At 35.5% G+C, this 13681-nt stretch overlaps 1 protein-coding gene across 2 annotated transcripts in view; it reads right to left on the bottom strand.

Annotated features, from left to right (window-relative positions):
* The window catches only part of GIN1 (gypsy retrotransposon integrase 1), a 35528-nt gene that overhangs the window by 15703 nt on the left and 6144 nt on the right, over nucleotides 1-13681 (bottom strand). Inside the window, exons 2-4 of one of the 2 annotated variants that reach the window (XM_008014079.3) lie at nucleotides 7893-8038; nucleotides 6068-6261; nucleotides 3865-4170 (exon numbers count right to left, since the gene is read on the bottom strand). In XM_008014079.3, coding sequence (XP_008012270.3) covers nucleotides 3865-4170; nucleotides 6068-6261; nucleotides 7893-8031 — 639 coding nt within the window. In that variant the 5' untranslated portion in view covers nucleotides 8032-8038. Of the gene's footprint in view, nucleotides 1-3864; nucleotides 4171-6067; nucleotides 6262-7892; nucleotides 8039-13681 lie in introns of those variants that run through there. The other variant, XM_037985163.2, reaches the window with a different exon arrangement.

The raw sequence follows: 13681 nt of genomic DNA, 5'->3' as shown, positions 1-13681 counted from the left end.
TCACCTCAGCCTCCCAAAAAGCTGAGGTATGAGCCACCACACTTGGCCCTATTGTTACCTTTAGTAAAATTTTCCAAGTCGTGGTTTGGTTACCAGATGACTTTAAACATGACTGGAAAACCTGCTAGCTAATCATAATGGCTTCATATTATCATTAGCAAATACCCTGAAACATTATATGCACTTAGGGTAAGGCTCTTCATTAATTAAAGTGGAAGTGAACCAATATTTCAAAGAGTATTCTCAATAATTTTGAATTTTGATGGCTAATTTCCTATTAGACCTGATAACTGTAGTTTCCCTTTATCTTCAGAGAATATGTTCCAAGGCCCCTAGTGAATGTTTGATACTGCAGATAGTACCATACCCTATCTATACTATGTTTTCCCCTATACATACACACTTAATGATAGAGATTAATTTATAAATTAGGCACAGTAAGAGATTAACAACTAAAAATAAAATAGGACGACTGACAATATGACAACATCACTACTCTTGCACTTTGGGGCCATTCTTAAGTAAAATAAGGGTAACTTGGATACAAACACTACTAACCACGACATTTGATCTGATAACCAAGATAGCTACCAGGTGAGTAATGATGGGGAGAGAGTAGCATATACAATGAGGATATGCTAGACAAAGGGATGATTCACGTCCCATTTGGACAGAGCAGGACAGCATGAGATTTCATCACTATTCGCAGAATGGTGTGCAATTTAAAAAAATTATAAATAGTTTATTTCTGGAATTTTGTATTTAATATTTTTGGACTGCAGTTGACTATAGGAACTGAAACCTCAGAAAGTAAAACTGCAGATAAATGAGGACTACTATAGTTAATATTTGTATTCATCTCATTGATGTGTCTAACTAAGAGCTGGAAGTTACGTAAGACATGGCCAGTACTATCATTTTTTTGTGGTTGATGGGTGTTTGCCTTTTAGTATTATCTGCTTTCACTGCAAAAATCTAAGCTCTCTGGCCATTTTGTGAGTAGTGTGGTGAATGCTAGATGATATCCATATTTTCATTCAACTGCTGAAAGCAAAAGTATGAGTGAGGAAACATGTGCATTCTCACTTTTCTTTCAGGATACCTTCACATAGTATGTGTGACATAGCTGTCTTGTTGATTGAGTCAGGATGCTATTATCAATCTGTATACATTATTAATAAAGCTTCATTTCTTATTTTTTGGATTTAAAAAATATAAATAGAAGTTCCAATAGTCTTCCCCCAGACTGGATTGCCTTAACGTACTACACTGCACAGACCACTGCTATGTCAATCAAGGCAGGCAAGACTACCTTGCCTTCATTTACAAAACGACCACATAAATCTCCTATTATTATGCAGCCAAATTTAATCTTTTTCCATTGAAGTTTATACCACTGTTCCTAGGTTTAGAATGTGACCTCCATTTCTAGAGATTAAAAGTCAAATATATTTTTTTCTGTTTCTACTTTAAAAATTAAAATTCTTTAATTTACCTGAAAATTCTTTTGGTATTGGATTCTAAAATCATATTACAGAAATAATTTTAAACAATTAGCAAATTGTTACCTGTTAATTAATTACATGTTCCTCCTCTACTAGACACATTTGTGACACTAGCTTTATTATTTAAAGCACTGTTACCAAACTTTGTGCCAAGTTGCCCCTTAACATCTGTTGGACACCATGAAAACTACCAGTTTAAGGCAGTTCAGTTTCAACATTAGATCAGGTTACAATTCATTTGATGACATCACATCTTTACAGAACTGTTTTCTTCATCGAATGCTGTGATAAAAAGCAGTTACTATGTAAAAATCAGTGTGAAACAGGAAATGAGGGTGGCAGTGTACAATATGATTCCAAGGTCTGAGAAGGTAAGCAGTGGTCAATAGGTACACATTACCCATTAGCAAGTAATTACGGTTAAGAATGAAATGAAAGGGGTGGGTGCGGTGGCTCACACCAGTAATTCCAGCACTCTGGGAGGTCAAGGCAAGTGGATCATGTGAGTTCAGGAGTGCGAAACCAGCCTGGGAAACATGGTGAAACCTGTCTCTAAAAGAAAAAAGGTAAAAAAATTAGCTGGGAGGCTAAGATGGCAGGATCACTTGAGTCTGGAAAGCGGAGGTTGCATTGAGCCAAGACAGTGCCACAGCATTCCAGGCTGGGTGACAGAATGAGACCCTGTCTCAAAAAAAAAAGAATGAAAGAAAAATATATTGTCTTTCAATTTATGAGTATTTTAAATTGCTACTAAGTGGTTACAACATAAGTACTCAATTAAGTTGTTTGGATGGACCTGTGAAGAAAAGAGTTAACCTGACAGTTAACTTTAACATATTAACACAGCAGATCTGTGACTGCTATTCTTTGAAAGGCCTGCTTACAAGGTTGCACCTTGGCTAATGTCTAGGAGCTTAGGTTTTGGTTATAAGACCAAACACAATCTTTCCTTCTGAGAGTCTGAAATTTTCGTACATGCCAGGTAGAAGGTGCCTATGTGACCAGCCCCCAATAAAAACCCAAGGCACTGAGCCTCTAGTGAGCTTCCCTGTGTTGTCACAACTCTGCTAAAGGAATTAAACATGTCCTGTGTAACTCTACTGGGGAAGGAGATCTTGGAAACTTGTACCTGGTTTTCCCAATGTGTCTTTTCTCTTTGCTGAATAAATCTTAGCCATGAATATGACTATATGCTGAGTCCTCCTAGAGAATTATGAAAACTGGGAATAATCCTGGGGTGCCATGACATGTCCTATCTACTTAATAAATATAACTTTAGATATTTCTTTTGGACTGAGCCATCAAAGATGCTTTGAACCAAGTCTGGCTATCTGATTTTTCTTAAACATGTACCCTGTCAATTATAAAAAGTTTTAACATATGCCTTAAGTCTAGCACTTATTATATTTCTTATTAAAAGTTTTCATATATATTCTCCCCTGTTTATCCTTTCAGGTTAATTTTAACTGGGAAAAGGCCAGGACAAGGGAAAAAATACCTTTCAATACTGAATAGTCTTATTCATGAACATAATGTATTTTTCCATTTATTTAAGTCTCCCTTTACCTGTCAATCATATTATTATTATTATTATTATTATTATTATTATTATTATTATTTGAGACAAAGTCTTACTCTGTTGCCCAGGTTGAAGTGCAGTGACACAATCTCAGTTCATTGCAACCTCCGCCTCCCGGGCTCAAGTGATCCTCCTATCTCAGCCAACCGAGTAGCTGGGACCACAGGTGCATGCCACCACACCTGGCTAATTTTTTGTTTTTCTGTTTTGAGATGGAGTCTCTCTGTCGCTCAGGCTGGAGTGCAATGGTGCGATCTTGGCTCACTGCAACCTCTACTTCCCGGGTTCAAGTGATTCTCCTGCCTCAGCCTCCTGAGTACCTGTGATTACAGGCTCCTACCACCATGCCCAGGTAATTTTTGTATTTTTTGTAGAGATAGGGTTTTGCCCTGTTGCCCAGGGTGGTCTTGAACTCCTGAGCTCAAGTGATCCACCCATCTCAGCCTCCTAAAGTGTTGGGATTATAGGCGTGAGCCACCAGGCCCAATCAATCATGGGTTTTTAATCTAGAAGTAAATAAAAATTATTTGGTCCAACCTCCTCATTTTAATTTAAGGATATCTGAAGATAGGTTTACAATAACCCACAGTAAGTATTAAAATCTTAATCTCCTAATTTCCAGTACAATTATCCTTGTAGTATTTAATATCATACCTCTATACCTATAGCAATTTATTTGAATTTATTAAGCACTCTGTAATAGAATGCAGAGGGCACTGGTTCTGGACACTGAAAAGGAGTAAGATATGCTCCCAGACCTAAGTAGTTTATTTGTCTTACCTGTTGAATGAATTCATCTCTTTGGTCCATTATTATTTTCTGAGGAGGTCCATATAAGAAAAATATATTGATAATAGCTTTAGAAACTTCTGATGCTGAAACATCAGATAGAGGCAAAATCACAACCCATTTGGTGAACAAATCTGTCATGATTATAGCATATACATGACTTCTGTTGCTTGTATGAAAAGGTCCCATAAGATCAACAGTAACTAAACTCCATGGATTTTCCACCTTGAGAAGGTGCTGTTTCGGTGCTACAATAACTGTATTCTTTGCCACTTGGCAATGCTGACAAGCATATACCTACAAACAGGCACACAATAAAGAAAATACATACAAATGTTAACACTCTACACAATATAAAAGCTGTCTTATAAATCTGAATTTTAAAATGGTTAATAGGTACACTTTACATTTTGAAGAAGAAACTTCTGGACTGAGAATCACTGGACTAAACCTATTTAAAACAACAAACAAATAAAACAACAACAAACAACTGTAGTTGCCACTACAGCTGACCCTCGAACAACATGGGTTTGGACTGAGAAGGTCAGCTTATACATGGCTTTTTTTTTTTTAACTAAACACAAATAAAAAGTATAGTATTGGTAGGGAGGGATGAGAAACTCAAGGATGCAGAGAGCTGACTTCTTGTATATGCGAGTTTCACAGGACCAACTGAAATACTTTGGTATGAGTAGATTTGATTACATGAGTGTGGTGCTGGAACCAATCCCTTGCGTATACTGAAGGAAGACTATACGACTAAATGACCATCTTATTGGGTCTTATTCACATGAAACATAAATCTGGTTCACATTGAATACATATTTATTAAATACTTTAAAAGATCTTAAACAAGTTTCCTGTAATTTAAAATCAGTATGTAAGTTTACAATAATTTCTATATGCACAAAATGTTTCCTCCTAAAGTTATCACATTAAGAAGTCTATTCATTAATCTATTCCAACCATATTTACTGAAATGTAATTTCATTCATAAAATATGTATAGATGGAGAAATTTCTCTCAATAGTGAGAAAAGAATAAACATAAACAAAACCCATGCTGTCCTGCAGCTTTCATTTAAGTGAGGAGAGACAAGATTAACTGCTCAATTTATGGATGGGTGCCATTTCTCAATATATCTCTGGAATTCCACTTTAGAAACTACTTTCAAACTAGCTTCTGAAGAAAAACTGAAAAGCTGTTTAATCACCTTATAGTCACAGTTACTTTTGATCAGAATTTTCATTTTCCAATTTAAACTTATTTGTTGGATTTTATCACAAAAAACTTCTGATTATTTCCAAAAATCATATTTATTCTGCAGTGATAACAATTTGACAAAGATTTAACTGAATGTTTGTAAAAAATGTATGGCAGGAAAAATATATAAATTATGAAAGTCTTTGGAATACCTGAACAGACCCATAAACTGATAACTCACAAATGATACTTAACTGTCGGTTTAATTCTTTATGCTTGAAATGCCAGTCTTTTTGATGCAATACTACAATGATTAAGGAGATTTCACAGCTATACCAAGGAATTCCTACCATTTGGCATACAGTACACTGGAAAGAGTAGGATCAGTTGACTTCTAGCAAGAACCCCAAAATTCCTATAGGTGAATTTTCTATTAGGAGAAGTTGAAGGTCCCAATGGGTCATAAAGTTACAAAACTCAGACGTATTTCGTGATCCTCAAAATTTGATTTTGGTTATATTTGGTTATGGGTTTCTGTCATATATGACATTCTACCTCAAGATGGAACAAGCACAAAAGATGAGAGCACATACTAGGCCTGACTTACTATGAACATATTCTCCTCTTAAAAAAACCTTGTATGATTGCCATTGAAAAGGCAATGATTTAGTCAAACGAATTCCAGCTCCATTTAAATTCTGCCTACACAAAAAAATTCAATGATACAAATCTGATTCTAAATAATCTCTTATCTAAATATGGCATTTTCAAGTGTTTAAATGATGCTTCTTTCCTTTTCAAATTATACTTAAGTGATTCAAAAAAACTGTGAAGGGAAATACAACTCCCTTTAAATGGTTTTTAAATAAAAATAACCATGCCAAAAATACTTAATGAGAGGTGATACCCAGAATAAACCTGGAGAAATAATAAATTGTAAATATCTATCAGAAAGACAGTATTCATAATATTCTAAATACATAAGCCATACCCACTGTTTGACATCATTGGTCACAGATGTCCAATAATAATTGGATTCTACCAGAGTGAGGGTCCTGGATATACCATGATGAGCTCCACTGTCATTTTCATGGCATTCTCTTAAGACTTTCTTCTTTTCCTCTTCTGAAACAATTACCAAACGATTTTGTTTTCTGTCTTTTCCAACATAAAACAGCTTTTTTTCTGGAATAAACCAAAAAGATAGAGATGTATGTAGTTTTAAGAGAATCATAGCCTTCTGTTTAAACCATGAAGGTTTTTGTTTTGTTTTACAAAATCTGACTGCATTTAAAACAAAATATTTATTTGTAATGATGCTACCACACAAAGGTTTTTAGCTGTTACACTTACTTAGACACTTAGGAAGGGCGGTAGCTGCTATAATTTTGTACCTATCAATATAAATAGAGCCAGCTTGTTCACCAAAGCATGTAATAAGTATGGAAATATGAAATTATCTTTCTGTGGGAGTACTTAAAGTAGGAAGATTTTGTAGGCACCTCCTAAAAATGGAATAGATTAGCAAATACATTACATAAAGAGAAACACCTACCTGGAACAGAATTTTCTAAAATAATGTTTTATCATCACTGCATTTTTGCAAGCAAACAGCTCTCTCCGCTTTTTCTATATCTAATTAGAAGGTAGGGATGGTGAAGTGGGGAAGTGGAAAAAACTTTAATCCTCAAGACAATTCTGTTTCCTTAGGAGGACAACTGAGAAGAATCTGCAGCTCGGAAGTAACCAGGGGATGGAGCAAATCACCATCTACCTCTCCAGTGTGAATGGGCTAGCTATTTAAACTCCAAAATACACCATTCAGCTACTAATATGAGTAAGCAGATTGATGAGTGGAACATTCCTTACTTTTTAGAATTAGAAGATAAGCAATCTAAGAGCAGGAACCTTATCTATGTTATTCTTCAATGTATCTCCAAGGCTTAGAATGTGACTGGCACATAGCAGAAACTCAGTTAACATTTGTTACATAAATTATCAAATATATGAATGAATGAATCCTCACTTCAGTTTAAGAGGTAATGGGTCTGCCTAATCTTAAGTATAAGGGAGTTATTGGTAGGGATATACACAGGGAGATGCAAGCAGACATTTATTTATTATCTTACAGTTTTATTAACCTGTTTTGGGGTAAGCCTAAGAGACAAAATTGCCATTTATAACACAAAATCCATTTAATTATCTGGTGACTACTTGTTGCTTATCTCATCCCAAACTTCTCTTCCCCTTCATATGGGGGAAAAAGAGGGGAAAATTTTCATGACCTTCCAAGATAAATATCCCACTGCCTTTCAAATATTTAGTCCATTCAGGAAGATCCAAGGGTCCTAAAATGAATGTAATCCTGAATATTTAATGGCAGTGGTGGGGTTGGGGTACATGATCACAGAAATATAGTTAATTCCTTCCAGTTTTCATGTTAGTAAACAAACCAGTTAACTTTGTCAACATTTTCCTATTAAGCATCAAAAAAGTTCCTCATTGAAAGTGGCATCAGGGCTGGAAAGTGCACCATTAGAGACCACAAAAGGGTAAAAGCAGAAGTCGTTAATTTAGAAAAATGTTTTGTTTTCTTTCATGGTATCATATTCTGTCTATAATTTAAACCACCCTTTTCATGCTTACTGGCCTTCAGTTAGTTTGAGTGTAATTTTTATTTTGCTTTTGATTGAGTGGCATCATCAATTCAACTGGTAATTGTTTAGCAACAACCAACTACTACAGAAGTTCTCAAATTTCCACAAAGAAGAATGTGGGGAAGAATCGATAATCAAAATTTTGAACATTAATTTTACCTTTGAAGACAAATTTTTTTGCTGCTCTTCTTATACCACTTCGCTCACTTGGCAGTGTAGTTGGATGATATTCACCAGTTCGTTTGTAATATGCAATCTGTTTAAGATGAAGGTCACCATTTTTTCCACTACGGACCATTGTGAACCTAGGTAAAAGGTATTTAAAAAGATAACTTAAATTTTAAGCTAACTGAATTGCTATTTCAGTTAAGACTTCTGTCATATTTCTATTTACATATGAACTGAGAATTCCCAGAATTTATTTGTGAGGGAGATAATTGCAGTACAGGAAAGGAACAGTGATGTATATAAACGAAAATACTCAAATGCTATTTTTGATATACCCCATGACAAATTATCTTGTCTCTTTCCACTTGATAAGAAATGCTGAAAATTTTCCATATACTGAGAAAAAAGGAAATGAACCAGTACGCTTCAAAAAGGTTTACTTAAAATTTCATTGCTATCAACTGAAATGTTACTTTCATGGGATGGCACGGGATGGTAACACAGGAAGATCCTGTCATGTGACATTTAAATAAATAAGTTATAAGAGAAGAAATACAGCTTTATATTATTTCTAAATATATTCATGGTTATTTCTTCTTCTTGCCACCTCAGCCCTAAGGTAGTAACTATGTTTGCTGTTGCTAGTCTCCAAGTGCCATGCTGTTTACTTTGTTACTGTCTGTCTATAGAAAGAAGCTCCATTAAATTTTCTTTAAAACCCCACCAGAATGTCTTCTGTTTCCTGCTAGGATTCTGACACAAATCTTACAATTTTGAAATTACATTAAAAAAAAAAAGATGTTTACTGACCACTGGAGGATCTAGGGATGAGACTAAAAGAGTATTTACTGGAAAGAGAATGCTGGAACAAAGCAGAACAGACTGTGCCTATCACCATGGCTTAAACAGCTTATCAATTCACTTCCCCTATAATACAGCTCTTTGCAAATGTAAATCCATCTTTCTGATCTATTTTTAACTTCCAGAGAGAGTAACAGTACATATCTTACCTTAGGTTAACACAAAGTGTATGTCAATTTAAAAACAAAGGTTCTGAAATGTTAACACAGTCCCATCATAACCTAAAAAACAAGTTAATTATCTCTATAAAGTATTATAAGAAATTAGTTTGTTCTAAGTTTAATTCACTTCCAATTGATTATTAAATATATGATTTTTTTCATCTAATAGATGGCTATACCCCAAACCAATGTAGCCTATCACAGTTTCTAAATCATCTCAAAGATAAATGGATGAGATTTAAGACTTTTTATACAAATAAAGTAAATAAGACAAGCCAACTGGCGTAAGGACGGACAGATACATCACTGTAATTGAACAAGGAGCCCAGAATTATATCCACACATGTAAAGTCAATACATTTACAACAAAGATATCAATACAATGAGGAAAGAGGTGGTCTTTTCAATAAATAATGCTAGATAACTAGATAACTATACTAGGGGGAAAAATGAACCTTAACCACCTACCTCACATCTTACACAAAAATTAATTCCAGACAAATCATAAACTTAAATGTGAAAGATAAATGACAATGATTCTGGAAGAAAACATAGGAAAAGATCTTTCAAATCTTAGGATAAGCAAAGATTTCTTAAATAAAACACAAAAAACACTATCCTTAAAAGAAAAAAAATTAACAATAGGGCTTTATCAAAATAAAAATGTGTACTCATCAAAGATACCATTGAGAAGATATCTTTAATACATATATCTAACAAAGGACTCAGACCCAGTGTATGTAAGGAACTTCTAAAAATCAAAAAGAAAAGGACAAAACCCAATTCCAAAAATGGGGGGAAATTTTACACAGCACTTCATAAAAGAGAATATCCAATGGTCAATAAGCAAGTGAAAATATGCTCAACATCATTATTCCTCAGGGCAATGCAAATAAAACCACGATGACTAAGAACTACACACTACTGAACAGGCTAAAATTAAAAACCAAAGACAACACCAAGTGTTGGTGCAGACAGGTAGCAACTGGAACTCTCACACATTGTGGGAGGAAAAAATGTTGCAACCACTTTGGAAAACTGAGTTTCTTCTAAAGCTAAACACAAATTTATCCTAAAGGCTTGGCAATTCTAAGTTTATATTCCAGTGCAATGAGTCTATGACTATCAAAATATGAATACAAAAATGTTCATAAATATTTTATAGTCATAATAGCCACTACATGGAAACAGTAAAGGTATCAAGAAGTTTTACCACATATATACTCTGTTTTGGTCCTGTAGCCACTTCTATTGCTACCAAGCTTCATGTCGCTCTAGGTCAGTGCTTTTCAAACCATCTGTGGTGAAACACTAGTGGTATCCTACTGCCCTCCAATCTGCCACGTAAGACCTCTTGATATCTTTACTTTCTATGTCATCCTCACTATACTTTCTCCTCTGCCAGGATTCCATGGCAAACTTTTATTTCCTAATCAATTTTCAATTCATGAAGCCTTGTGTGATTTCAAGTCAGGAATATAGAACCCGTTTGTCTACCCATCCATTTGCCTGCCTGTCATTCTAGCTCTGCATTAATCATCCCCAACTCTCAAAAAAAAAAAAAGACACCAAAATCATTTTTAGTTTGTGTCCTCTATTTTCATCTCTATACTACAGTGATACACGTTCTTTCAAGTCTAAGGGACAGAAACCTGTCCCTTCTCAGTTTAGATGAAATCAATATACAGACTATACATACTGTAAAATTAATAATATACTATATATAACCTCCTGTTATAGTTTTCCCTTAATAGTTTTTGTAACTATTAATGTCCCAAATCATCTAAGCGATCTAAAAGAAAATCTAGAAATATCCCATCCTAGCCAGCTGGGAGCATGGTATCTGTAGGAAGATGAGGTTTATAAAAGGAAGATAAAAATTGTGTATTTCCTCCCTTTTAGAGACCAGTAAAGGTTGCAAAAACTCCTGAAGGGCCTTAAAAAGAAAAGGGGAGAAGCTTTTTCAGGCCTGTAAAAGCCCACAGAAGGAAAAAACCAAACTCTCACACCTTAGAGGAAGTACAGGCCCCAAAACACAGAGGGATGTGGGTAACTGGAACTGGTAGAAAACAAACTAGCCACTGGAAAAAAAGAAATGTGAGTCTGTGTAATACATAGTAGCTTCTGTATTTTGTTCTTATATTTAAAAACCTCTGGGGTTTCAAGTTCCTACCATCTCGTCTTCCTCCCCCTACCCATTTACCTCCTGGAGAGACCAGAAAATTTTTCTATCTAATGGAAGATGAAGTCTTCAGTATATTAAGTCTATGCCATTAGGACACTGTTGGTTTTTCTATTTATAATGAATATATAAAAACTCCTCAGAAAAGGTCTATTTACTGAAATTAACTTCTCTGCTTTGAAATGTTTAACTTTTGAATAACTGAAAATAGATCGAAATAGAGAAATTTGCTCTCCTCAGAGTAAACCTATAGTACACAGGGACAAGGAAAAAATTTTGTACACTACAAAAATCTTCGGAGATTGAGCTCTTTAAGGTTTTTGGTTTGTTTTTTTCTTATCAAAGTAGTGGGAGAAGACTAACACATACCTATGTTAGGGAGAGGGACATAAAAATCACTGGGAGAAGACATAAAAACCATAAATTTCCCACAGATTTTCATATTTCACGAATGCTTTCACAAGTATATTATTTTCATTTTTATATGGGTGAGTTGTCTTGACTCGACAACAGAACTAAGACTTAAAGGCGTGGTTATTTGCCTGACATAGTCACCTTGAAACTTACTTAGACTATTCCTAGCATATTTTTACCTTCCAAATGATTTACTTGACAGAGTGGACACTATGAGACTGCCTCTGGGCATTATCTTCTACTTAGTGGCTAAGGTCTAGACTATTTAGCCTACCCTCTACAACCTGGCAGGACATAACACAGCTTCTTCTCTCACTAGTTTCCTTTGTATACCCATGGCCATATCCCCAACCATTCTCTATACCTTGGTTTACATCATTTCCCCCTAAATGGTATATCCTTCCACCTGATTAAGCCTTACTCATCTTTCGAAATCAAGCTCTAGCACCTCAATGAAGCAAACGTTCCCTGATCTCTGAATCTAAAGTGATCTTGACCTCTCCTAATCTTCTTTGTGCCTACTGTAGAACTTCCAAGTTTTACCCTTTTTAATAGTTTTTTGCCTGTTCATCCATATAACCTTGAATTTGCTCATTCAGTTACTGAGCTCTAAAACCCTTATATATACCAGATGACACTAACGCAAAGTTAAATAAGATGAAATCCCTGTCCTCACAGAGCTTATGGTATGAGAGGAAAAGAGGAGTATATCAGCATTTATATAGTTTAGAGTGGTGTTATGACAGATGTATGCGAAGAGTACTATCAAAACAGATGTGCAGAGACACAGATCCACCTGGAGAAGGAGGAAAAGCATTGATTGTGGATGAGGTAGAACCTTGAACTTTATTCCATTGCTACTGCCTTACTTCACACTCACCTTCTATCTGATCTTGCGTCCTCTGTCTCTAATATAGTCCTTGTCCTCACTGCAGTCACAGAGGTCAAACTAAAACACAAATCTTATCAAAATATTCACTTAACTCGAAATATGCCTTTTGCCATTCCTGATTGTCTTAGTCCACTTGGGAGGCTATAACAAATATACCATAAACTGGATGGCTTATCAACAGAAATTTCTTTCTAACAGTTCTGGAGGCTAGGAAGTACAAGATCAAGATGCCAGCAAATTTAGTGTCTACTAAGGGTTCACTTTCTTATGGGCAGCTGTCTTCTCACCGTAACTTCACATGAGGGAAGGGGGAAGGGGTTTCTCTCAGACTCTTTAAAAGATAGGCACTAATCCCATTAATGAGAGCTCTGACCCATGATCAAGTCACCTCTCCAAAGTTCTACCTTTTTTTTTTTTTTTTTTTAGACAGAGTTGTGCTCTGTCGCCCAGACTGGAGTGCAGTGGCATGATCTCAGCTTACTGTAACCTCTGCCTCCCAGGCTCAAGCAAATTTCATTCCACAGCCTCTCGAGTAGCTGGGACTATGGGTGCATGCCACCATGTCCAGCTAATTTTTATATTTTTAGTAGAGATGGGGTTTCACTATGTTGGCCAGGCTGCTCTCGAACTCCTGACCTCAAGTGATCCACCCATCTCAGCCTCCCAAAGTGCTAGGATTACAGGTATGAGCTACTGCGCCCAGCCCCAAAGTGCAGTCTCTTAATATCATCAACTTGGTGGTTAGGATTTCAACACATGAATTTTGGGAGAATACAACCATTAAGACCATGACACTAATGATATCTAAATACCTCTGCCATTATGCAAAGCTTTATAAGATATGGTTCTTTATCAGTCTCTCCACGTTTTTCTCTTGGCATTCTCAATTCGAAAAATAACCACAGTTCTTCAACTATCCCATGCAGTGTATTCATACCTTTTCATTGATACTTTTGCCTGGAATGAACTTTATTGCTGTTTCTCCAGCCCCTAATCATCTTTCAAAACTCTGGCTAGGTGTCATTTCCTACAGAGTGTCTTCTAACCACTCCAACCTGGAATAACTTAACATTTTAAGAATGACTTGGAGTTACAAGATTAGATTTCTATTCTATAAAGTGTATTGTACACCAATATGGAATAGAGATTAGGGTAGAGACAGGAATACCTGTACCAGTCAGCTAGGAAACTACTGTACAATTAAAGCAAGAAATGAGGAAATTCTGAGCCAAAGCAGTGCCAGTATAGATGGATAGATATATTATATAAT

Source organism: Chlorocebus sabaeus, chromosome 23, assembly GCF_047675955.1.
Source record: "Chlorocebus sabaeus isolate Y175 chromosome 23, mChlSab1.0.hap1, whole genome shotgun sequence".
Classification (NCBI taxonomy): Eukaryota; Metazoa; Chordata; class Mammalia; order Primates; family Cercopithecidae; genus Chlorocebus; species Chlorocebus sabaeus.
This window is presented reverse-complemented; position numbering and strand designations above follow the sequence as displayed.